The 24,460-nt window shown below is 37.0% G+C and overlaps 1 protein-coding gene across 10 annotated transcripts in view; it reads right to left on the bottom strand.

Annotated features, from left to right (window-relative positions):
• FNDC3A (fibronectin type III domain containing 3A) overlaps positions 1-24,460 on the bottom strand; it is a 125,921-nt gene that overhangs the window by 78,332 nt on the left and 23,129 nt on the right. For 9 of the 10 annotated variants that reach the window (XM_086771859.1, XM_086771856.1, XM_086771860.1 and 6 more), the window contains one exon: positions 2,617-2,692. In XM_086771859.1, the coding sequence (XP_086627985.1) occupies positions 2,617-2,692 (76 nt within the window). Of the gene's footprint in view, positions 1-2,616; positions 2,693-12,259; positions 12,442-24,460 lie in introns of those variants that run through there. The other variant, XM_086771862.1, reaches the window with a different exon arrangement.

Genomic DNA, 24,460 nt, shown 5'->3' with positions numbered 1-24,460 from the left:
TAATGCTTTTCCTCCAGCTTGACTCTGAGTGTGATACAAGACAAAAGCATATTAACTGCAATATGCAGTATATTTGTGGAACATATATACATTTTTTTTTTCTGTGCGCAATATGTGCTGTGGTTTTGCAAAGTAGTATACAGATACACATTTTTAACATATGTAATACTACCTCTTTTTACATAGTACATCACAGAAAAAGCTGACTATGCATTTTTCACAGAGACTTTTAAGTCAATACAGTCTGAAAAGAGTATAAATATGGGTAAACATTTACAGGAAAAACCAAGATTGGAAAAAAGTATTAAGAAACATTATAATGACTAAATTAACTTCCCACTGATTGCATCTCCACTGAATTTCAGCCATCTTCGCTTTCTCTGTGCCTTTTTAAAAACCAGCATCTCTGCACATTTATACTGTTTCCTACAGACCATACTCATTATGTATTTCTGCATCTGTAACTTTGATTTGACCTAATAATTGACTGCATACAGTGAGGAAAAGAACAAGGAACTGATGAGAGTTTGCTTTCTTTAGAGTCAATGCAATAGTCTCCTGTGGCTGTAACCCATTTTGTGGATTGGTCATCCATTTTGTAGCCAAGTCAAGGGCAAACTATGTTTGAGAAGTTGTGGCAGAGCCAAAAGGACTACCACTACCAAATTAGGTCCCTCACTGTACACCATCTGAAATTGTTCACTTTATACAAATCTATACAGAGAAAACAGGAGATATTCCTCATTAGTTGCAATACATACAATGAAAAAGGTACAGCATCAACTAGTAAGGGAATTTCTTCTTTAGGCCAGATAGACCAACAAGCCAAAGAAAGATCCATTGGCACAGCACTCATAAAAGACAGAAATGTCTTAGGAGTGGCAAGAATAGACCAGAAAAGCAACATTCATAAGATTATGTGCAACTCAGTTTCTGTTCTGAGATTAGTGAACGTACAGATATGAAAAACCTCTATGCCCTTTGTTTACTACCAACTATAAGCTGTATTTTCATGTCGTGGAAGGAGAAAGGACAAGAAGAATGTCTATATGACAGGAGGTTTGTAAAAGCTGTGGGGAACTGATTTGGGATACAGGTTCCTGGATTGCCAGTGCCACTTTTCAGGGAGGCTGTAAAGACCATACTTGAACTTACACTTTGTGAGACTCAGGAATCATTGCCTAATAACTGCTCCAGCTCACTTTAAAACTCATATTTGAAGCATGAAGAAATCAGCAGCTGAATCAAATCACAATAGTGAGCTGCCTACTCTGAAAGCAAGAGGGACCAGGCAAGGATAAAAGCTGTACCACGAAAGGTTAGAACTGTATCTATAAAGATATGATTTCAGTATTTTTGCAGTTCATCACACGCTTCCTGCTTTCAAGATGATCATGCAAGGAAAGTGTCAATTCATTGCCTCCCACTAAGCCCATCTGATAAATGAAAATTAAACAAAAAAATGCAATGCATGCCACTCTCCTCAGTATTTTGTGCAACAGAAGTAAAATACATCTTATCTGTTCTTCAACTTAAATTGCAAGACAAAAATCACTACGTTCCCCTCAGACATTACCAAGTAATTATGACACAGCTATGTTTCAAATAGGCCCTATAGAACTGTAAGCTGCAACACTGATCCATTTGTGGCTCAAAGGAATCAACCAGCACAAAGTTTTGGAAAATGGACATGTTAACTTTAAGAACTGTTGATATAAACTTAAATACAATCCAAGGTCTCCCTTTAATTAGTTATTTTGTAGCCAAAGGACCTGCCTATGACACTGGAAACCACACCTTTCATCTCTTCTGAGACTGTAGAGAGGGAGGAAAGGAGCTGGAAAATACTTGCTTCAGCTTCCCAGAACAATATTTGTTGAAGCTGGGCCAAGATCCAGAAAAAAAAGAAGTTAGGATTCATTGTCCCAGAAGGTAACAAGCAAAAAAGTGACCCCATAGCTGAATTCGTAGATAGTCTCTTATAACACAGTACAGTGGTGTTCTAAACAGCAGTGGTGTCTGCCTGCTTATTTCTTGCAGGTGTAGATAGGCTTAACTGGCGGCTATTTTCATTCAGAATAGAAAATAACATCCAAACTGACCATTGCATACAGGGATGCTACACTTAGGTGAAGCATTTGTATTTTGAAGCTGCACTTGCTAGAATTCAGAAAGGACACAATTTAGTCCCTAGAGATAATGAAAAACTAGTAGTGGGGTAACAGGCAGCTACTGGGCAAACAATGCTCACATGACAGCAAAGAATAAAAAAATTAAACTCAAACTAAATTAACAACTGTAGCTTTTAATTTGAGGTTTGTGCAATAAATGAAGTTAGTCAAAAGTTCTTATCACAGCATTCCCATTTGCTTTGCAAATTGAAAATGTTCCCCTACCCCTCCCCTAGAAGCTTAATTTAATCTAATCTAAGAAAAAATACTTTATTTATGGTAGTAAAATCTAAATCTAATGATCCTTAGCACCTAGTCTTCTAGTCCTTAAATGGCTCTTGTATTTAAAATAATTCCTGTCAGTCTTACTTTCAACACCACATATTGCCTTTTATTTATCCTGATGCAGACTTAGGAGATATTAAAATAAATTTATCAGCTTTACCTGTAATGCACTGAAATTGTCCATCTTCTCTTCTTATTGTAAATGCTTCCCCTGGATTAACTTGCACCAGAATAACCTTAAAAATAAAAGAGTGTTTACAACCATTACACAGGAATGTGTTACAGAAGTCTGATACGTGGAAAAAAAGAAAAAAGAAAAAGGTAAGTTTTACTAGGAAAAAACAACTTTTTTTTTCTTTTTTTTTTTGTTAGTAAATACATTATTTTTCACCTCACTCTGCTTGCTGCCTTCATCCCATAAAGAAAAAGAGATAAGAGCAAGAACAAGTAGATATTTTTGAACAAACATTTTTCAAAGAACCAAGGAGAGAATAACAATTGAGTCAAACAGTACCTGTACAAAATTTATTTTCTTGACTGCTTAGTGTAATAATAATAATAAAAAAAAAAAAAGCTATCTGTACAGCTTAAATTATTTCAACAAATTACATTAACTTCAACAATAACCAAATCATTATATGGAGTTTCAGAAAGAAACGTAGAATTCCCAGTGTTTGAATTTTCACCATAACCACTTGGCAAATGCTGTGTCATTTCCTTCTTTACATGATCCAAGCACGTTTCTACATTCATTAATGATCAAACATTATTAGAAGTCATGGCAAAGTGCATGCGCCAGATGCACAGCATGAAACAGTATGTATAGTTTTATTTGTGGAAAGCTGTTTATTCTACTTTTTTAAACCCAAGCAATGCAGAATTGATAGCACAGCGTGCTTATCAGCCAAAATAAACAGAGGAAGTCTGACATGTAGCAAAGACTTTTGTATTCTCATTTAAAACTGCCTTTCTGCGCGAGAAAAAGTTTGTAACCATGAAGAACCAAGCTAAAATTATGAACAAAGGGAAAAAAAAAAACAAACCACAAAAAACCCAGAAAAGCAGGTGCATTTCATAATATCCTTTCTGGACACATCTTTCTTCGGTCTCGCTTGCGTGTGTCTAAATAGAGTGTATGTCTTCCTCTTGGTGTGAATCAGCGACAGGGAGATCTTTATACACACAGCTCTTCAATGTTATGGCTACAAATCTACTCTGTTAAATTGCTAAAAGAAAATAAAATTGGTCTTATTTACAAAAAAAAAACCAAAACAAAACAGGAAACTTGAGTGTTACTCATTTTAGGAATACCAGAGAGAAAGGAAAAGGTGTGGAAAACGCAGAAATCATACAAATTCCTTCCCCTCTAGTAGAGCAACTTTATGACTTAATGGAAGGATGGCAAGTTCTACCCTAGCATAGCTGCAACTTCGATGAGATTTGAGGGATATTCACATTTTCAGACTTGGGCCATATGATTCAATACTGATTTAGCTGTTTTGAGCATGCAGTTTAAAAATACTACTTTAAGTTGTTTCATGTGGCACAGTCCTGTTACTGAAGAAAGAAGCTTTAGGCTCTTTGAAGACAAAACCCCAATTAATTATATAACTATTTATATTTCATCATGCTAATAAATTTTCTATATCTTCTAAAGTGTCTGAATGTAAAATTGAATAAGAGTTAGCATCCATAATATAACCTAAACTTAGAAACAACAGGATTTTAGACATGAACTTCCAATAAAACTTACAGATCTCCAAAAAACATTGTATTGCCAGAGTTTATTGTAAGTGTGTGAAAGTAACATTTTAACAACTGGCTAGCACCTCCAGAATGTGAAGAAAGAGAAAAATATGAGTGGATGAGTTCTTACAGTTTCTTTTTCAGACTCCCCAAGCAGGTATAACTTTTTGAAGACTATTTCATTGATTTACTTTCTCCTCTCTGCTACAATTGAAAGTTTTAGCTTGAAATTTAGACTGGAATAAAAGTACCTAAAAGCTTTGCAGGAGTACATGAGAACATCTTTCCATCTCTTATGTGTGGGCTGAATAACCATATCGGCCCAAGCCTTTTGACTGATTTAGTATGCCCCAACTCCTAGGAGAAGCCATTCTGGCTGCAGCTGATATATCTATCTGTACAATTTTCAGCTCAATATTCTTGGTCTTCACTGTATAAACTATAAGGAGTAGAAAAGCTGCAAAACCCTCAAGTTTTAGGTCAATGGCTGGTATAATTATCTTGATTCCTGCTTTTAAAGTAACAAGGAATGGGGGATGACTGGTATTCCTGCATTGCTCCCATTTTTTCTATGTCAGTGCCTGAGGCTGCCTTGGGAATCTGCTGGTTTTCCCCCTGCAGACTCTGCCACAGGACATCTGAACTGGAGGCTCCAGCTAGGAGAGTGCATCTCAGCATGGGAATATACATACTGGCCCAACTGCAGCAAGTGGGCCCTGTGTCTCCTGATTTTGTTTTGTAGTGGTTTCTCCCGTGTGAGAATCTTTCTTGTTTGCTTCACGGCTACTCTGAGAAGGCGAAGGCTCAGCGTGCCGACCATGGTGCAACACAGTGAGAGGGGACACTGCTCAGCAGCGGCTGTGCCATGAGGCAACAGGTCCCCTGATGGAGTCCAGCATCACTCTGACACTCAGGATGTCATGAGATTTTCACATCTCTGAGGACATCTGACTTCCACTCAAAAGGGTGGGGAGACTCACCAACATAATGCAGTTTAATTAGATGCTTAGTTCCCAGGAACAGGAAATAGAGCCTTTTTGTCAATCGACTATTAATCTACTTGATGCCTGACTGTGTATTTATTTCAGTGGCTTCCACTTTCACCCTTGGCTTTTATGCTGTGCATTCACATTTGTATTTTACAACTGTTCCAAGACAGGCTGTATTTGTTGCCAAGTGTGCCAAAAGAGTATGAATCAGGGCTGACGTAATTTCAGAAGTTTCAAGAACTGCTGGCTTCAAAAGGCTTTGTGTTGGGATAAAGCGTGTCAACATGACCAGCACTGGTTCCTGGACCACCCTTATCACTGCTGAACCCCATGCAGTAATCACTGCTTTGAGAAGGACATTTTTGACACTTACTCACCACTCCACTAGATACAATTTGAAAGAAGGAAAATTAAAACCAAGCACACAGAGAGAGAAATTGTTACCTTTCTGGTCAGAAGAGATACTACTAAAGACAGACAATCACTCACAGGGATTTCCTCTTATCTAATAAAAATCTGCTGCACGTAATCAAAGATGTGAGAAAATTTCTCTAAAGGAGAAGGTAACATGGATCTTTCACATCATCCCATGTTAAGCAAATAAAATCTACAGGTTGCTTAGTATTTATAGCTCTTTCAACTCAGTCTACGTTGCTTTGTGCAAGCTTGCTCATCTCATTGTCCGATATGCTTCTTCATGAACCCTGACATCTGTACTTGGGAAAACCAAGGCCTTCATCTTTCATACTGAATATTCTAGATCCCAATCTCCTTCCTCTTCCGGGCAAAATATTCACATTGTCTAGAACTAAGTGAAAAGCTTTAGAAAAATCTGATGGTTTGCCATCTCTTCCCATGCCTCAATTTTTTGGTGACAGATTCTTGTTGCTTTACTCACAGTGTCTAAAGCTCTGCTATCCAAAGGCTAACACGCATTATTCTATCCAGATTCCCACTGCCTGCTCCTCTAAGATAATTATGATAGTCTGAAAAAACTCATTTGTGATGTGTCAGTCTCAGCAGGGTGCATGTTTAACACAGCCACTTTTCAAATGCTGTTTCTCTTTCTAAATCAACATAACACTAATTAAGGATTTCACAATGTTAACAAAACAATGGGAACTTAAGACACTGAGGCCTTGATACAAGCTCTAGAATCCTACAAGCATTTTTAAAGCATGACCAACTATAACAGAACCTAATAAAATTTAAAAGCATAATTTATCAAGGCTAACACAACTTTGACTCAACATATTTTTGTCTCAAGTTCAAAATATGTTAAGGCATTGCTATTAATAAATGGGAGTATTAGGTCAACAACTAGTTTTGTGTAATTTCCAAAGGGACTATAAATTGTTGCCTTTAAATAGTTATTTAATGACGATACACATGATCTCAATACAGTTCCTGATGAAAAACCGTACAGAATATCTTTCCAGAAAATAGCATAAATTTGACATACAAGACTGAAACAGTTTCCAAATACTGTCAGTTTTAACAGTGAAATTTCATAATTTTCAATGATACTTAATTCATTCTATAAAAGATATTTTAGAAGATAAACACAGATCAAAGGAACAACATAATAAGCTTTGTAGTAGTTTAAATAGAAATGGATTACAGAGGTTTCTTGATAGCACAATATTAAAAGCTAAATCCATCCCAAAACCATAGAAAGGCATTGCAAAAAGGAATAGTATTGATTAAACTCCCTTCTCAACACGGAATACTTGACTTTTTTTTCTGATTTTAAAACATTTACTTCACTGCCCATCCACTGTCAGTTCAAGATACATAGCCGGGACTGGCAAAGACCAGCTTCCTAACAAAACTGAATCATGCCGCATGTTATAAAGCTCTACAGTTTCGTTGTTTGTTTTTTGTTTTGTTTTGTTTTTCCTGAAATTGCTGTTTAAACTCAGGCAGCTGCTTAAGCCAAATAAGAACATAAGAAATGTCCTCATGGTCTGGGTCAACAGTCCAGGTCAGCAGTCCATCCAGCCCAGTACTTTGTCTCTAATATATAAATCGGAGATGCTATTTAGGGAGAGCAAGTGAGCCAAGCCACTTTCTGCAGTCCATCTCTGTCATTGTCCATGACTCTGCCTAAACATTTTGAGTCCACTTACACTTTGAATTGTCTCCAAAACCTCCTATAGCAGCAAGTTCCTGAAGCTCACCTTTTAGCCATTTTAAAGCAATCTCCTACTACTTAAATGCCTGTAGTTCCTGTGCTATGGGATTTGCTGAGCAACAGTTCTGAGTAAATTTAATCTACCTCCTTCATTATTTTTTAAGTCTTAGTGATTTCCCCCTCCTTGTCCCCAGTCTCCGCAAACTGAGGAGTCCTGATGTTTCTAATCTCTCCTAGGAGAACTGCTTCATCCCCTTGACCATGTCAGTGGTACATAAAACTAGATCTGTATTAGCAAAGTAAGCAGTGTTCAGAAACATCACCTGGGATGATGATCAGTGTTACAGCAGTCCTGAGCACAACATGGGCTGATGTCAGTGACCAGTCTACTCTCAGACAACACTGGAAACTATTCCAGGGACTCCTCTTAACAGGCAGTCTGCACACAGACACTCTTTCTAGAGGAAAATACAGTTTACTAGAACACACTTGTTCCATGACACTTAGCTTCAGTGTCTAGGAACTTTCTTGAGCACACTTAAATTACTAATATATAAGCACCGCCTAACCGTAGGCTCAAGAAGCATTACAGTGTTTTTGCCTTTTTGAAGGACGAGTTAAGGGACACCCTTGTAATCAGCTTTTAACATCTATTCTTCCCCTTAATCATAATTTGAGCTGGTTTGACATCACAAATACACTCTTAAAATACAACAATTTTATATAAAACTATTCAATAATATTTCTCCCCCCAAAGAATTCCAAATTAAAATATAATTTTATTGTAGCTCAAGTAGTATGATCACGTCCTACAGAGATATGAAACATTGACTTGGACATACTACTGTCAACAGATACAATAATAATTTCACAATAACTTCATTTGAAAATCTTGTATATGATTTAGCTTTACTACATCAGTGGGAATAGGATGAGTATGTATTCTGGTTTTGCATCTAAAGAATTAAAGGCAGTACAAATGTTCAAAGAGGAGAATGCTCAATGTTTCTTATTTTTATTTAATAAACTCTTAACTATCTGCAAAAGAAACTACAGGATATTCTGCAGACAGAAACAGGAAAGGAGTTTAACGTTTTTTTCCAAGTCTTAAGCTTATTTCTAACACTGAAGAAATGAATTTGATAAAAATGGCTTGAGTCAGACAAAAATTGTAAGACTAAGGATACAAACAACCGAGAGTGGAAAGGATATCTGTGCAAAGCAGAGCTGCAGCCACCTTGACTCAGAGGGCTGCTCCAAAAAAAGGGAAAACCTCAGGCCAAATGTTAACACTCATCTCCCCAGAAACGTCTAGAAGCAACTTTTATCAGCATGAGGCAGAGCCTGCAGAAGCCAAAATAAGATTCTTAGAGGTACTTTGCTCCACCAGTATGGTCACAGCAATGTTTTCTAAAGGCAGAATAGCAATGATACAAATATATCTGATTTATATCTCACCAATCCTTGTCCTAATGGATACAGAATACTTTAAGCAGCCTAACATTTTGCTTGTGCCAGACAAATGTGCAGGTTAGGTATTTCTTCATTGGAGCACAGAGAGGGACAGAATAGAATTTAAAATACAGAGCTAGTTAATCCTGCTTTAAATATGTTTGTTTACACACTAATTAAGCCAAAAATCCCACTAACTCCACTGAAACAACAATTATCAATGACCCCTCACTCTGTCAGTAAGAGCCACGCATCTACAAGTATCTCTGCTTCCACTTTCATCCTACTAATAGAAGAAGTGATGTATTAGCAGACTGCCAGGTTTCAAGATAATTTCAGCTAGCTGATGGGAAAGAAAGGCAGCATCAGACTTGCAGCACCACAAATGTGTATTTACATTACAATATGCAGGGAAAAGTTTTCCCAATGCTCTAAGTCACAAAAAAAAAGGGATAAACTATAAATAAGCTTCCACAATTAATGATTGTTCTCCCTCAGGTGGTTAGTAAGCAAGACCAAAATAAAACCTATGGATGTTATTGTGAAGTACCAACACAAACACGGGATTCATCCTCATAAAGGCCCTAAATAAGGTGAAAGACTTGCAGAACAGGAAAACAAAAAAAAAAACTTAGGACTAATCTACAAGCATGCTACTTCACTGTTTTAAGGCAACATCTTTCCGTAGCAGAAACTGTAAATACAATTAGAATTGTATTTACAATTGTATTTACAATTGTATTTACAAACTATTTTTGTCTCTACAGAGTGGAAAAAAAGTCACTAAGTAAAATCTGATATAAGTCAATTAGCTCTAAAAATCAACTTAATAAAAAATGTCACATAGCAAGTTCAAGATATTTTTCTTCTTTTGTTCACCATTATACATGTGCAAAAGCAGCTCTCTGAATAAAACTCAAAGGCTAAAGAACAAGGCTCCCTCCTCAAATATACACACATACAGCCAGCCAAAAAATAGTGCCTCAAAAACATTTTGCCACTTCTATCAAGTATATATATGCAGTAGACCTGTGAGGCAAAAGAGATTTTATTTGAAAAAACTACCTACGCAAAATATTATTGCTAATATATCATATATACAGAGATTTTTTTTTTAATATATTGTTTCGGTTCTAGAACTTTAAATTTAGCCTGAAGTAAAAAAAACCCACCCAAACAGTGAATAATTGTGTCTAGCCATACACTAGATGATCTTTCATACAGGCGCAAAAGAAAACAAAACCAGAATTAAGACAGTTGCTAACCTTCTCCTCCACCCTGCTCCAAAAAGGTATGAAAAACCTAATTTGGGGAAATTTTTTCAGATCAGATTTGAATGTGCTTTATGGAAGAGACTCTAGTATAATCATTACCACATAAGTATATCATTACCACATAAGTATGATCTAAGTACTATACATTTAAAGTCACTGTTCAAATAATTTCTGTATTTCTAAAAGGACAGGACTGACTGAAACACAGTTTCTAACTCTTCTAAGTCAGCACAAACATCAAGAGATTATTCAGATACAGTAAAATTTTGTTTACAAGTTTGGTAATCACAGCCACATTTAAAAATCTTTTGTAGCAGGTAACAAATTGCATTGCCCAAATAAATGCTTCTATACCTAAAAGCTTCTCTGTCTGCAGAAAAAGTTATTAGCTACTGAATACACAACATAATTTAAAAATATTTAGTTTTCCTGATACCCGTGGGTTTATTTCTAACCAGCAAAGTCTTAGCTCAAAGACTGAAACTATCATTTTAGAGTTACTGGTATACGAGAGAAATATTTTTGTATTTGCATTAAAGAAAAATCTACAGACATCAAGCTATCTCTGTCTCTCCAAAGCATCTTAGCTCTCAAACATATCCTTCAGTATCAAGGAAGATCAGCCTTCTGAAGGGGAAAAGAAAAAGGTTAAGTTTTTTAATCCTGACTGAGACTAAAGAAAGCAAAATACATTAAATACTTTGTGCCATGTGTGAAGTTGCGGGATAAGCCATGTGAGAACTGGCGCTCTGCTCTCTCCACAGTCTAGCACTGTTTACCGCTGCAAAGGCAAGAAAACCAAAGGAACCAGATTGAGTTTCAGTGTAAAGGGATATTTGGAATCCTTCCCTCACCTCAGCCTTCCCCCACCTCCCACTGAAGGGGAAAGGAACTGAATGAGTTACTTGATATCTTCCTCTAAAAGGAGTTAGTTATGCTTTGTGAATTTACATATTTTTCCAGAATGAGTGAAATCTGGGACAAATTTTCCAACTGAGTTAAAAGCCTCTAAATATACATAACAAGCATGCTAATAGATATACCACTGCATATATGATTTAAAAAATGCCGTCCTTTAGCAGCAAAGCCAATTCATAGTTTGGAATACATATTAAAATACTGAAAAATCCGGGGACATAAGAAGGGAAGGAAAAAGGGGGGGGGGGGGAGGGGGAGCCAGGATATGCTACATTAATTTTAACCATTGCTACAATCACATATGTTATAAATAAATAAGAGTATGTTATATTACAACTGTGGTTAAAGCATACTTAAATGAAATAACATAGTAAGAGGCTATTCTGTACAACAGGAAAGATGACAAATTTGAGCTGAAAAGCAGAGTTCTGTTTTTCTCTCATTCTGGAGTGGTTTAGGGGGATGTGTGTGTTTTGGGGGGTTGTAGGCTGTTTTGGTTTTTTCCTCAGAACAAACTTCCTAAAAACCAAAAGGGTAAAGTGTTCCAAAACATTGCCCTGGATCTCTGAAACCCTAATTTAAAGAGAATCAAATCACAATCCATTTCTATACTAGCAGAAACAATGTTATTTTCTGAGATGTTTTACTAGGAAAGAGATAAGAGCTTCAGACTTGGGGTTGGTTCATTTTGTTTTGTTTCTTATTAATCTGAAAATATCGTTATAGGTGCTGAGTCAGTAGCAAATGATTGTCAGCAAAAGTCACAAAAAATTGAAAGACTTTACAAAAAACATATTTCTAAATGCACTAGTAATATACATCAACATAAAAATACACAGCAGTGTTGTGTCTAAAAATACTGCAACCAAAATTAGCTCAGCAGTACTGATAACAAATATTTTTAGTCAAGAAGATAAAGGTAAATTTATTTTTCAACATTTTACAGATTTAGGAAAACACCATAGCTAATGCTTTTGGTCATTCTGACTTCAAAAATTTTTAAAACACTCAACTAAGACTGTTAAGAGGGGAGTACAGCCAAGCCCTTTGTAAGATGTACACTGTATCTTTAACAGTCTGTCTGCAACAAGATTTAAAAAGAGTGTATTTCTGGAAATGAGTGCATATATTACAACACAACTTCCAGGCAGAGTTACATTTATGCTCTGTCATTAAGGCACATACTCAGAACAATTACATTTTTCTCCACTAATAGCTCCAATCAAGATGTTAATTAGTGACACGCTTTATCTCATAACCCGTTTCAAAAGCCTTAGCACTTTGACTTACTGTTGCTCGCATCCTTTTATTTCTCTCATTCAACTGGTGCTACCACAGTGACAAAGGATGAAGGAAGATTCAACCGTCACCACTCCGGGCTGCTCCAATCTGTTCCATTCACTTAATACTGAGGTAATCTTCAGTGATGTGTTGAGCACTGTCTCTCCCTTCTTTTAACAGGGCATCTTAACCTAAAAGCCACGCCGGAGCATCTCTCTTTACCTTCCTCTATAGCTGTGCGTCCACAAAGCATGTGGAGGCAGGATGCGAAAGGTAGGATCAATTAACAATATAGTCAGCAATACCTACCTCAAGCCTTCCTTCCTATCAAATTAGCCAACGTACAGTGAGCTTCCTGCTGTACACGAATGTATCATGTCACCATAGCAACTAAATCAACAAATAGCTGCTGCAGCATCTGCTTCTGGATCATCTAACGTCAGTCAACAGAAGGTTCGGGTTTAAGAGAACAAAGCTTCTAAATATATGCCATTTTATAACTGCATTTTTAATTTAGCCTCCTGATTCCCGGACAGGAGCTCGGAATGAACCAACTTCTGACTTTATACTATGAATCTATGATGCAGCTCATGACTTCAGTTTGCAAATAACCTAGAAAGGAGGGAGGGAAAAAAAACCCACTTTGTAAGAGAATAAAAAGATACAGCAAAGAAATAATCATCTGGATTCTACTGCACTTTTTCTTAAATACTGTGTTATTCTATACTGTGCATTTACTAAGAGGCACGAAAGAAAGAAATGTGTTTCCCAATTTTTTAAATAATTTTTAAAAAATATAATTTACATATATGTCTGCCCTAAATAATACTATAACTAGAAATATCTTTTATTAGATATTAATATTTAAGACATTTCAGATGGCTGACAAAGATGGTTTCCCTCTATTAGTCTCCACTAAAAGAACTGAACTGAAAACATCCAGTAACAGTTCCTGGCAAGCTCACATCTGCTGTCTTTAATCCAAACAACAGTGGGAGCCCACTGGCATACCCTCACCTGGGAAAAGACAGCTATGCAGAGTAAAAGATGCATCCCTCCCTTCTTGTGAGAAATTACTTCAAATATGACACATGCACCACTCTGGTTTAACTCCTAACCCATAAATAGACAAGATATACGAAACTGCTTTGTAACAACTAGGTATCTGGAATGCAACAATGTGAGACTACTGATTAAATGTTGCCTGAGTTAAAGAAAAGAAAAGAAAAGTTACTTCGACAGTAATGTCTTCAAAGGTAATAAGCAAGTGTACAGACATACACACCTTTTAATGTAAAAGGACTCAAACCTACAGCATACTTATAACAAAAAAGTAACTTTCTGCTATTTTAACTTCAAGTTATATTCCTAACATTGATCAGCATGAAATTCTTTACCAACTAAAAGTTTTCTAGGCTCAAGGTATTAGTTATTCCAATCCAGCATAATTTTATTATTGAAAATATTTACTTTTTAGATTTCAAAGAGGCTGGTTTTCCATCTATATACAGGTTGTTTTTTTTTTTTTTTTTGTTACAAGGAAAATCATTACATCTAGGTTGGCTCCACAGAGTATAGTCCAGTGAACAGGGAAAACTGGACACAAGATGCTAACTCTGTTGTGGATCTGACACGGACTTACTGCGATTTGTAGGTTTTTCACCTCGCCTATGCCAGAGTTTCCTTGTTTGTAGGACTACTAGAACAGTTTTTGTATGCCCCTAAAAGTTACTGATCAAAGAATACTGCAAGACTTGAGTGTTGCTATTCATTAGCAGCACAGGAATTGCCAGATGGAATCACATCTGTGGTCCAGCTAAGGTGATGTCAGTTACAAACACAGCACAGGTCGTTTTTTCATTGACTGTGTGTTCAAAATCTGCTGTTCATATCATAACAATGCTAATGAGGCTGTGAACTACTCTTTTCCACAATGAAACCCACTAGCATTTAGAAAATGGATTAAATGGAAAAATGCAAGAGATCTGTATAACAGATATTACAGCAAGCAGAAGATTATTAAATAGGAACAGCTGACACATCAGTAATAAAAAGATGAATTAAAAGAGTGTCTTAAGCCTTTGACAATTTAAAACAATTTCAGAATTCCATGCTTGTGAAGAATGTCACTCCCAACTAATTCTTTCATAAAGTCACCTTTCATAAGATTTTTCTATCTCCATCTTCTTTTAGGCTTCCTAAAGACTTTCTCCCTCCCTACTTACGTTGACTAGTAACATAATAAAGGGTTCTGAAAACTTTAGGTTGAGCTAAAGTTTTACTACCATATCACACCAGTCTGTTGTGACAGACTAAGGACACAACATTTCTGTGGTATCTATAAGGAAAAATAATGTTAGGGGGCCTACAAGGAAGATGGGGAGAGGCTGTTCAGTAGGGCCTGTTGTGATAAGACAAGGGGTAATAGTTTTAAAATAGAGGGAAGTAGATTTAGATTGGATATTAGGAAAAAATTTTTTACAATGTGAGTTGTAGAACACTGGAACAGGTTGCCCAGAAAGGTGGTGGAAGCCCCATCCCTGGAAACGATCAAGACCAGGCTGGATGAGGCTCTGAGCAACCTGATCTAGTCAGGGATGTCCCTGCTCCTTGCAGGGGGGTTGGACTGAATGACCTTTGAAGGCCCCTTCCAACTCTAATCATTCTATGATTTTATGATTCTATGTTAGAATTTTCTTTTTTATCTGAAATTCTCCTGTGGTTTTAGTATGAACGGCAGAAGAAAACAGGCATCTCATCCTTATAAATAAGTGTCCTATAGACACTGAACGTTGTCCAAGTAACATGATGAAATGCTCTTCACACTGAAGTTCTAAAAATCTTTTACTTTCCACCAAATTTGAGCAATTCCCAATGTATGGGTTTCCCACAACTACACAACTCTCTGCCATAGCATCTGATATCTAATCTGATATCAGCATCTGATATCTAATACTGATTGATAATCTAGAGGGATCTACCCTTTCCACACATGGAAAGTCACACTTTCCTAACGAAGAATAGAAGAGGTCTATTTCATATGAAATCTTGGTTTTCAGGACTAGGGAGGAAATCCATACAGAATTAAGTAAATGTCACATAATACACTGTGGCAAAATTTATGTGTCTGAGATTTTAAAAACCAAACAAGCACAATCCAAACTATTTCAGCTTGGACAAGTAGTAGCAGCACCCCCTCCCCCCCCCCCCCCCAAGAAAGTGAGGGAAAGCAGCCATCTTCTCAGTGACTTGCTTCGAAGGCCTAAATAAATTTTCAGGGGAGAAAGCAAGCAACTCTGTGTCATTTTTCTAAAAGGCAGCTGACAGATAGTAAAATCAGCAAATATTTCATCTTTAACCACTGCTACACAATACTGTCAGCACCACTGAATGCACTAAGACGATAGAATATCCCTAGAAGTAACTGGAAACAGGGAGGTTGGAAAGATGACTGGCCTGTTCAGTGGCACTGACATTCAAAACCTGCAGATTTCAATAACTTTTCACTGCTTTTTGTAGAAAGGCAGGTTGGAAAGATCTGAGAGCTGGCATTTTTTTTTACTCTAGCAGATAAAAAACCTTCTCTTAAATAAAATCAATTTAAACTTTTACTGTACTCATACGTTTCACCTCTTCTCTTTATGTGAAAGATGACCAGCAGAAAGCTGATGGTTTGGAGCCTTGTTTTGTAAAAAAAAATAAAGTCTTCTGAGAAGAATGAGTAAAAGATAAACACTAAAATCAGCACCTAACGTCACTGATAAATGTTCAAGTCTTGTCAGTGTCCATGTATAACAGTATTAATCAGTCTATGTTCCATAAGTGTGTCTGTCTCACTCTTTATTACTAAGAAATATTTTCATTTTTTATCTACTTGTTTCTGCTTCGTCTCTTCTCTTTCGCATACTCAGTTCTCACAGCTTGGCTAAGCAATGTTTTATTTGTCTCATTTACAGCAAACCCAACCTGTTTCATTAGCAGTGACACAGTCTGTGGTTAGCAGATAGTGCACAGAAAAATTGCTACTTACTGTTATATCTTTAAATCAGTAAAAGTAGAAAAATAAGGGTAATGGAAGTGTCTCAAAGAATCTGGATAATGCAACACATAAATATTTGTGCTTCAAAGTTTTAAGCTAATCCTTGTTTGCAGGGAATTAGAAGGAAGCAGTGTTGGGGCAGTCACTGAACTCTGGAACTTTCTGCAACATCTGGTTCCGGCCAGTGGTTAGACACAACAACTTCTATAAATAGAAACTGGAGGACTTCAACCAGATTATTCTCATTTCATGATGAGTTGTTTGAAGTCCACAGGACTTCGGCTTTATAACGCTAAGCAAAACAGAATGAGAGACAGAGCAAAGTGGTAGCAAGGGCGAAGCTTTCAGTTAGTACTTGGCAGGGGTTAGTCCCCTCAGTAGGCACCTTCCCTGATCAACCTGTCTATTTGCAACAGTCCAAAACAAAATCAGGGAGTAAACTTTCATTTAAGTTGTATCTAGATGCATTGAAATGTAGAAGACTGCCAATTTAATTTTGGAAAACTAAGTAATCTAACAAAGATTGTCTGAAGTGAAAATTACAATTAAAAAACCCCAAACCTGCAGTTGCTTAAAATGCTACTAAATGTTGAGAGAATCAAAAACCTCATTTCTATAAAATAAAATAAAATCTAATTTAAGTGCTGTAAAGCGCCGCATGTGGCATTGTTCAAGGAAAGACAGGCACTTTGAAGATTTTTTTTATCTGATCTGCAACATTTTTTTAAAGTTATTGTACTTAAATAAAACAATCTTCTCTTCCTGTAATAATCCTGCCTTTTTCACAACACTTGAGGAATCAAAACACCCTTGCAATTATTTCAATTGAGCATCAAAACTGAAGACACTTTTCATCTGTACTTCAACTGTACGTATTTTGCAATTGCCAGACTTCGACTGCAAGTCATATCAGCAGTTGCTATGTAAAATACTTTATGTCATATAGGTATTTTTTACATATATTTGGTGTATCCCCATGCAAAAATAATACTTCTGAAGATGCCTACTTCCAATCTCTCTGAATCTGTTGTGAAGATCTTAATGCTAAGAGGGGAAGAATTAGTTTGCTAGTCAGCACACATTTGAAACAAGCTGAACAGTTGTGCCATTGTTAGAGTTTTGTGAGTATTTTCCTTCCATATAATTCCTAGTGATAAATAAAAACAGAGAATCCTACAAACATTATGAAAGCTAGACAAAATGAACAAAGTGGAGGTAGGCAGTTAACAGATTGGCTAATGATGACGCAAGTCAATGGCGCTTTACTTAAAACAATTTCTCTGTCAGTAGTATCTGGACATGTCTGAAAGTGCGTGCAACCAGTTTGGCATTCACCAAGAAACAATATCCAACATCATAAAGCGGTCATGATCAACCTTTGGCCTAACAGCTGAATACATTATTTCAGAAAGGTCATAAAAGCTACAATTGATTCTCCCTCTGTAGGTTGAGGCAGAGCCCTTTTGGCCCTTGTCCTGACTTCTTTCACCCTTCTGCAGTACAAAACAAGGACCCAGCAAGTGAGATAGACATTCTATTTCTCCGCCCTACAACCAGTAAGCGCCATGCAGGTTACTGATGGAGATCTTCACCAAGCGTGCAGCACCTCAGCTCACTCTGGCTGTGCAGTATTCTGTAATTTATATAGTTGATTCAAGGGCTGAAAGTGATAGGTGGGAGAAAAAGGTACCATCTCCTCACTTTTTAAAGAACTCTGCCAAATGACAACTCAAATCAAAATTTGTAATAAATAGCCTTTAAAAACAACCCCCTTATTGTAATGCAATTTTTAATTACAAGAAAAAAATAAGCAAGCTGACACTGAATTCGGGCATTCAGTTTCTGAAGATTTTAGAAGATTTAAGAAACATACAAGTCATTGTTTTAAAAAGTATATGTACTAGAAGAGAATTTTATATTTCCCAGCATTGCTTCTGACAGCTCAAATTCCTGTTTGGTGATAAAACAAGTTAAAAGCTCATAATATTTAAGACTGATGGATGTGTGTGTTAACATTTCTACCTTAGAGAGCACAAAAGGAAGTGCCAAAGGAAGAACCGTATTCTCTAGTTATGCAAAATAGCATTTCTTTTTAAAAAATCAGAATACAAGGAGTTTCAATAGCACTTCTAAAGTAGTCTTTTTTCCTCCTGATAAAGTTCCCTATCCACCCAGCTTTGTGCAAATCTGAGTATCGCTGTATATCAAAACACTGTGTTGCAACACAAACCTGAGCTGGAAGGGAAATTAAAAGGCTATGTCCTCAATTCGATCAGGTTGGGAAGGCTCAGTCAGTACTGGACCAAGTGCTTCATGGGAGAAATCTCTACAACCTCAATCCTTTTTCATATATTTTCTCCTCTACTTCCAAAAGGAAAGGCAGAAAAATTAGAGCCAAGAGCCATTTTTGCTACGGTGTGTAAACCTGAGTCTATCTCTTCCTGGAGAATGTCATTCTGGCTGCTCTATAAAAGTGTATAATTCTGTAATACGCAGAGGGTTAGATGGACTTTGTCCACTGATAAATAAAAAAAACCTCTCAATCACCAGGCGATAAAAAACAGGCTTCAGCTAGCAGGGGATGTACTTCATATTACTTGTTTGCAAAGTGTATAATTCTCACATATTTTAAGAATGGAGTTTCTGTAGTTAAAAATGAGACTTTGCAAAGCAGTTACATTTTTGTCACAGTTTACAGAGAGATTACAATAGCTGTGTTCTGGAGGAAGCATATTTAAGCAATAAGGTTGACTTTGTAGGTCTTGGACTTAGGCATTCAGGTCCTGGCTTACTGAGCACTAAGTGTCCCATAGCCCAGCGAAGAGGAGAGAAGGGGACCAAGGAACATACCTGAGTCCAGGACACTACTTGAACATGACTGTACCCTTCCAAACCCTACTGCTAGAAGGCCACTGAGAGTCAGGAACTGGGCCCACTTGCAACAGACTGCAAAGAGGAACTGGGCTACTTCAATGCTTTTAGCTCCAGGCAACTTGCACCTGCTTACCTCATCTCATAAAAGTAAAAAAAAAAACAAAAACAAAAAACAAAAAACCATACAGACCTTTAGTCACTTCCTAAAACATGAAAGATATCATCTTCCGGACATGCTTATTTCTCCCCATTGACTATATTAGTAACCTACAGTGACTAACCAACTTTAAATCTGATTTTCACATGTCATCCAATTATCCCAAATGTCAGTTTCTGAAGAGATTCATTCAACTAGGGAAATCTTGCCTCAAGTATATTGGGAGGAATCTACTGTATCACAGAGAACAAAATTAATATAGGATTCATATCACACAAATGAAAACAGACATTTTAGAGAAAGAGGAGGATTACTCAGTGAAGTTTTATGAGAATACTTTATTCCATGAATTTTCATACTGAATATAAGTGTAGGAAAGTCTACGAACAACATGGCCTTCACTCTTGTTTCTACATTTATTTTCAGACAGCAAATATTAAAAATAAATATATTTGGATGCTAGTATAAATTGTGCAATAAATCTGACGTTGCTTTCTGCTAATCAAAAGCAGGATAGTACTTATACATAACTATACACCAAATAATTTTGAATCCTCACTTTCTGCTGAGATTGATGGTTGCTTCTAGGAAATTTAAATTAAGTTTTCAAAGCATCTGCAATCAGTGATACTGTTTAAATACATTAGAAAAAATTCTTATCTCAAAGGCAAAAAAAATAATTTACACTTAACTACGACAAAACTTCACTCTTCCTGGTCAAAAAAATATTATTTTCTCAGATACAGAAAGGATCCAATAACCTTGAGGCATTAAACCTCACATCCTCATAGCTTTGTTTATGTGGTGTCGTTTTTTAAAAATCATAGCCATCAACCAGTTAAAAACTTCTACAGAAAAGATTTTTTTGTATACAGAATGTCCCCTATAAATTTGATTATGTATTTTCCAGTGATGACCACTACTCAAAAATACTAATCCATCCTGGAAAAAAATACAGCTTGATAATCAGCTTCTGTAAGCTGGCGTTGCAGCATTACATGCAGTAGAGTTCCAATGAACACAGTTCTGGTGCACTTCAATGCTATGAAATTACTGAAGGATGGATGAACAATCGTCAAATAAAGCAAACTTTAATGAATCTCCAAAAGGAAAAGTTAGATGTATGTTCTAATTCAATAGAGCCAAAGCGGAAATTAAAAAACAGAACACACACACACAAAAAAAACCCAAAACCCCAACCAAACAAAAAAACCACACACACACACGCAAAACCCCCCCAACCAAGAAAATGTCAGAAGCAGCCATGCATGTACTCTGTACTCTATAAAATCAAAATACAGGAAAGGAAATCAGCACAATATGGAAAGCAGTGAGAACAGTTGTAACAGTGTATGTTGTTAAACAACCTTTAACACTGATTTTTTTTTTTTTCCCCCCTTGTAGAGGAAAAGATAATGAAATATGGAACAGGTTGCTCAGAGAGGTGGTGGATGCCCCATTGCCCCATCCCTGGAAACGTTCAAGGCCAGGCTGGATGAGGCTCTGAGCAACCTGATCTAGTCGGGGATGTCCCTGCTCCTTGCAGGGGGGTTGGACTAGATGACCTTTGAAGGTCCCTTCCAACCCTAACCATTCTATGATTCTATATATGCAGTTCTAAGCTTGATTTTCAGCAGCATGACAAAACCAAAGCAAGCTGGAACTTGATAATGTACTCTAAATTATGGTTTAGTAGGCATGGTGGTGTTGGGCTGACAGTTGGACTTGATGATCTTAGAGGTCTTTTCCAACTGTAATGATTCTACGATATGCTTTTCAGAAACATAAATGACAGAACTAAAACTGAGGAAAAGCAATCAGTAATCTAGTTTACATCTTCACCACTGTATTTCGGCTGTGATTCCACATGAAAGCCAAAAAGGGGATTCTCAAAATTATTTAATTTGTTTTTATAGCTGCCTACTACTCTGCTGACTGTAGACTTCCTCCTATGATAACAGGTCAATAATAACTTTAAGACCAGAGGTTTAAATATTTAAAGAATAGATTGGTTTTAAAAACACAAACTTGTAGATTTGATGCTAAACATCTATTTCAGTTCAAGGAATTTGCACTTAAACTCACACACTATGTATATACACACACACAACATATTACATACACATAGACACATACTACATATATATACACATACACACACACACAGAGTGGGATTTTTGGAAAACTCACTAAGCATCTAAACTTCTGAATAAAGTTTGGAGTATAATCAACCACCTTGTCAAGCTACAAGTATTACTTTATCTCTATACCTTGCTGAGAAACAAAGCTGACTGCAGGTCAAACGCTATGTGTCCCATTACCCAAAGAAAAGGAAATGGTTAACGTGTATTGAGCTACTTTGAGAGTGCCATCTACCTTTTCGGTAATAAAGGGCATCAAAGTTATATACGGATGTCTCACTTTGCAACTGCTAGCTTTAGTGGGAAGGTGCAGAGAGGGTCCAGAACTCCAGGGTTGCTGGTTGCTGCAAATTTGTGTCAGCAATTTACTGATTTGTCTTGGAACAGCCCTGGCTGCTGTAGAAACTTTCCAAAACAATTTAACATCAATCTAGTATCAGGAAAACAAAGTGTCTGTTAAAGAAAGTAGTTGAACTCTTGCCTCCTCATTTTCCTCTCAATCATGAGTTTACCTCCCACCACAAAATCAGGACTCCAGTAATCAAAACACATCCTTCCTGTCCAGCCTCAGCAATAGTCAGTAAAGCCTCACTGCAATAGCTACCCTTACAGGAAGAACCCTCAAGCACTTCTGTCCTCATACCACGTTTTCTCAGTGTCACTTGGTTTCTGTCAACTCCTATGGATCTTCTCTGTACTCCATCTACAACCTTACTCACTACCAAGATATAAGGAATACATTACCCACTCACAATGAACACAGCGATGAGAAGGTGCAAAAGCAGTACTTCTGTGCTTAGTAGAAAGGGAGAAGCGAATGGGCTTGGTCTTTGCTTTTCCTTTTCCCTGGTTTTGTCCTATGAAACTAACAATAGTCCCTTGTTCTGTGGGACACAGAATGAGGCAGCCTCCCAGGGCAGCACTGAGCACTGTATGAACACCCACTCAGTTTAAGCTCCCCATGTTTTCTGCCTGAACATGCACATTCCTCTAACTTTGTGGATTGTTTTGTTTTAAAACACAGTGGAAAGTTACAGCTTTAACCTGATCAGACACTCACACTATTTGAAGCATATGACCTTTTATCTTACCATGTTCAAATATTTGTACTGCTATTTCACATTTTAACTGCTAGCAGAACTTCAAGTATTTGAAATAGATTATCCTGAAGATATGAACTGTTCCAGAAAAAGTTCTGAATGGTCTATATCCATTTGGTAACTCAGTTACGCAGTACATACAACATAAGTCACAGTAATTGTAATAGTTAATTCTGGTAAGATGCAAAGGGGGAATTCATTAAAAAAATCCTCAGACGTTTTACAGCTGAACAAAAACTTGCAAGTTTAGGATACAGTTAACTAGTTTAATATAGGAAATACCAACATATAAACAAAATACTTAAATAAAGAATTTCCTACCACATTTTCAATATTTTTTCAGTCAGGACTGACTAAAACTAATTAGAACAGCTACAGTCCAACCTACACACTATGAAGACAGAAGAACCTATACGTTTATCTCCACAGACAAAACAGCTCTGAATTTTGATTGTGGGAACACAAGTAAGTTCTGTCAGCACTAAGGATTATGTTACAGATTATGCAATCCAACACCACAATGCTGTTACAAAAGAAACTGGAAAAGTAGTTTTTGTATTTTAAGGAAGTAATCCCTACCGAATGTGTGTATTGTAGCTAAGCAAATAGGAGACTTTCAGAAAAATGAGCAACTTCATCATGAAGGTAAAAGTCTTCACACTTCTTGTAGCTTCAAAGTTACAAGTAAAGAAAAAAAAGTAATACAATGAACTAATGTTCTGGTTAAAATGAAAAAAAAAAAAGAAAAAGGCTCATAATTACAACATGTTGTACTTGAATACATTACACACAATTTGAAAGTATATATCATAGAATGGTTTGGGTTGGAAGGGACCTTCAAAAGTCATCTAGTCCAATGCCCCTGGCAAGGAGCAGGGACATCTCCAACCAAATCAGGTTGCTCAGACCCCTGTCCAACCTGGCCTTGAATGTTTCCAGGGATGGGGCATCCACCACCTCTCTGGGCAACCTGTTCCAGTGTTCCACTACCCTCATAGTGAAAAATTTCTTCCTTATATCTAGTCTAAATCTACCTTCTTTTATTTTAAAACCATTGCCCCTTGTCCTGTCACAACAGACTCTGGTGAAAAAAAAAATAAATCTCTCTTCACCTTTCTAGTAAGCCTCCTTTAAGTATTGAAAGGCCACAGTACAGAGCCTCTCCCAGAAGCCTCCTCTTCTCCAGGCTGAACAGCCCCAACTCTCTCAGCCTTGCTTCATAGGGAGAGGTGCTTCAGCCCTTTGACCATTTTCGTGGCCCTCCTCTGGACCCTCTCCAACACGTCCATGTCTTTCCTGTAATGAGGGCTCCAGAGCTGGATGCAGTACTGCAGGTGGGGTCTCATCAGAGCAGAGTAGAGGGGGAGAATCACCTCCCTCGACCTGCTGGACATGCTTCTTTTTGATGTGGCCCAGGATATGACTGACTTTCTGTGCTCCAAATGCACATTGTCAGCTCATGTCCAGCTTTTCATCCACCAGTACACCCAAATCTTTCTCATCAGGGCTGCACTCAATCCCTTCATCTCCCACTCAATCCCTTCATCTCCCATCTCCCTCAATCCTTTTGTCCCTTTAATTAGTGTACCACAGAAAAAAGATAGAATAAATAATTTTAAGACTCTTACAAAATAAATAATGGCCTGCCTGACCCTTCTGTGGCCTGAGTCTTAATTGGGCAACCTTGACAGAGTAAGCAGTACCTGCAATTCTGGATTTCCCATATTTCTGATATACAAAGTATTTTCTGCTTAGTGGTGGCTTTTAAATCACCAGATGCAAAAACGTTTTCCAGTAAAGTTTTCTGCCACTGAACAAATGCATCTGCAGATTCTTCATGAATCATGTATCAGATGTGAAGGAAGGAGAGAAAACCAAAGTTGCAACTTTCACTAGACA

The sequence above is a fragment of the Chlamydotis macqueenii genome, chromosome 1 (assembly GCF_036417535.1).
Source record: "Chlamydotis macqueenii isolate bChlMac1 chromosome 1, bChlMac1.mat, whole genome shotgun sequence".
Taxonomy (NCBI): Eukaryota; Metazoa; Chordata; class Aves; order Otidiformes; family Otididae; genus Chlamydotis; species Chlamydotis macqueenii.
This window is presented reverse-complemented; position numbering and strand designations above follow the sequence as displayed.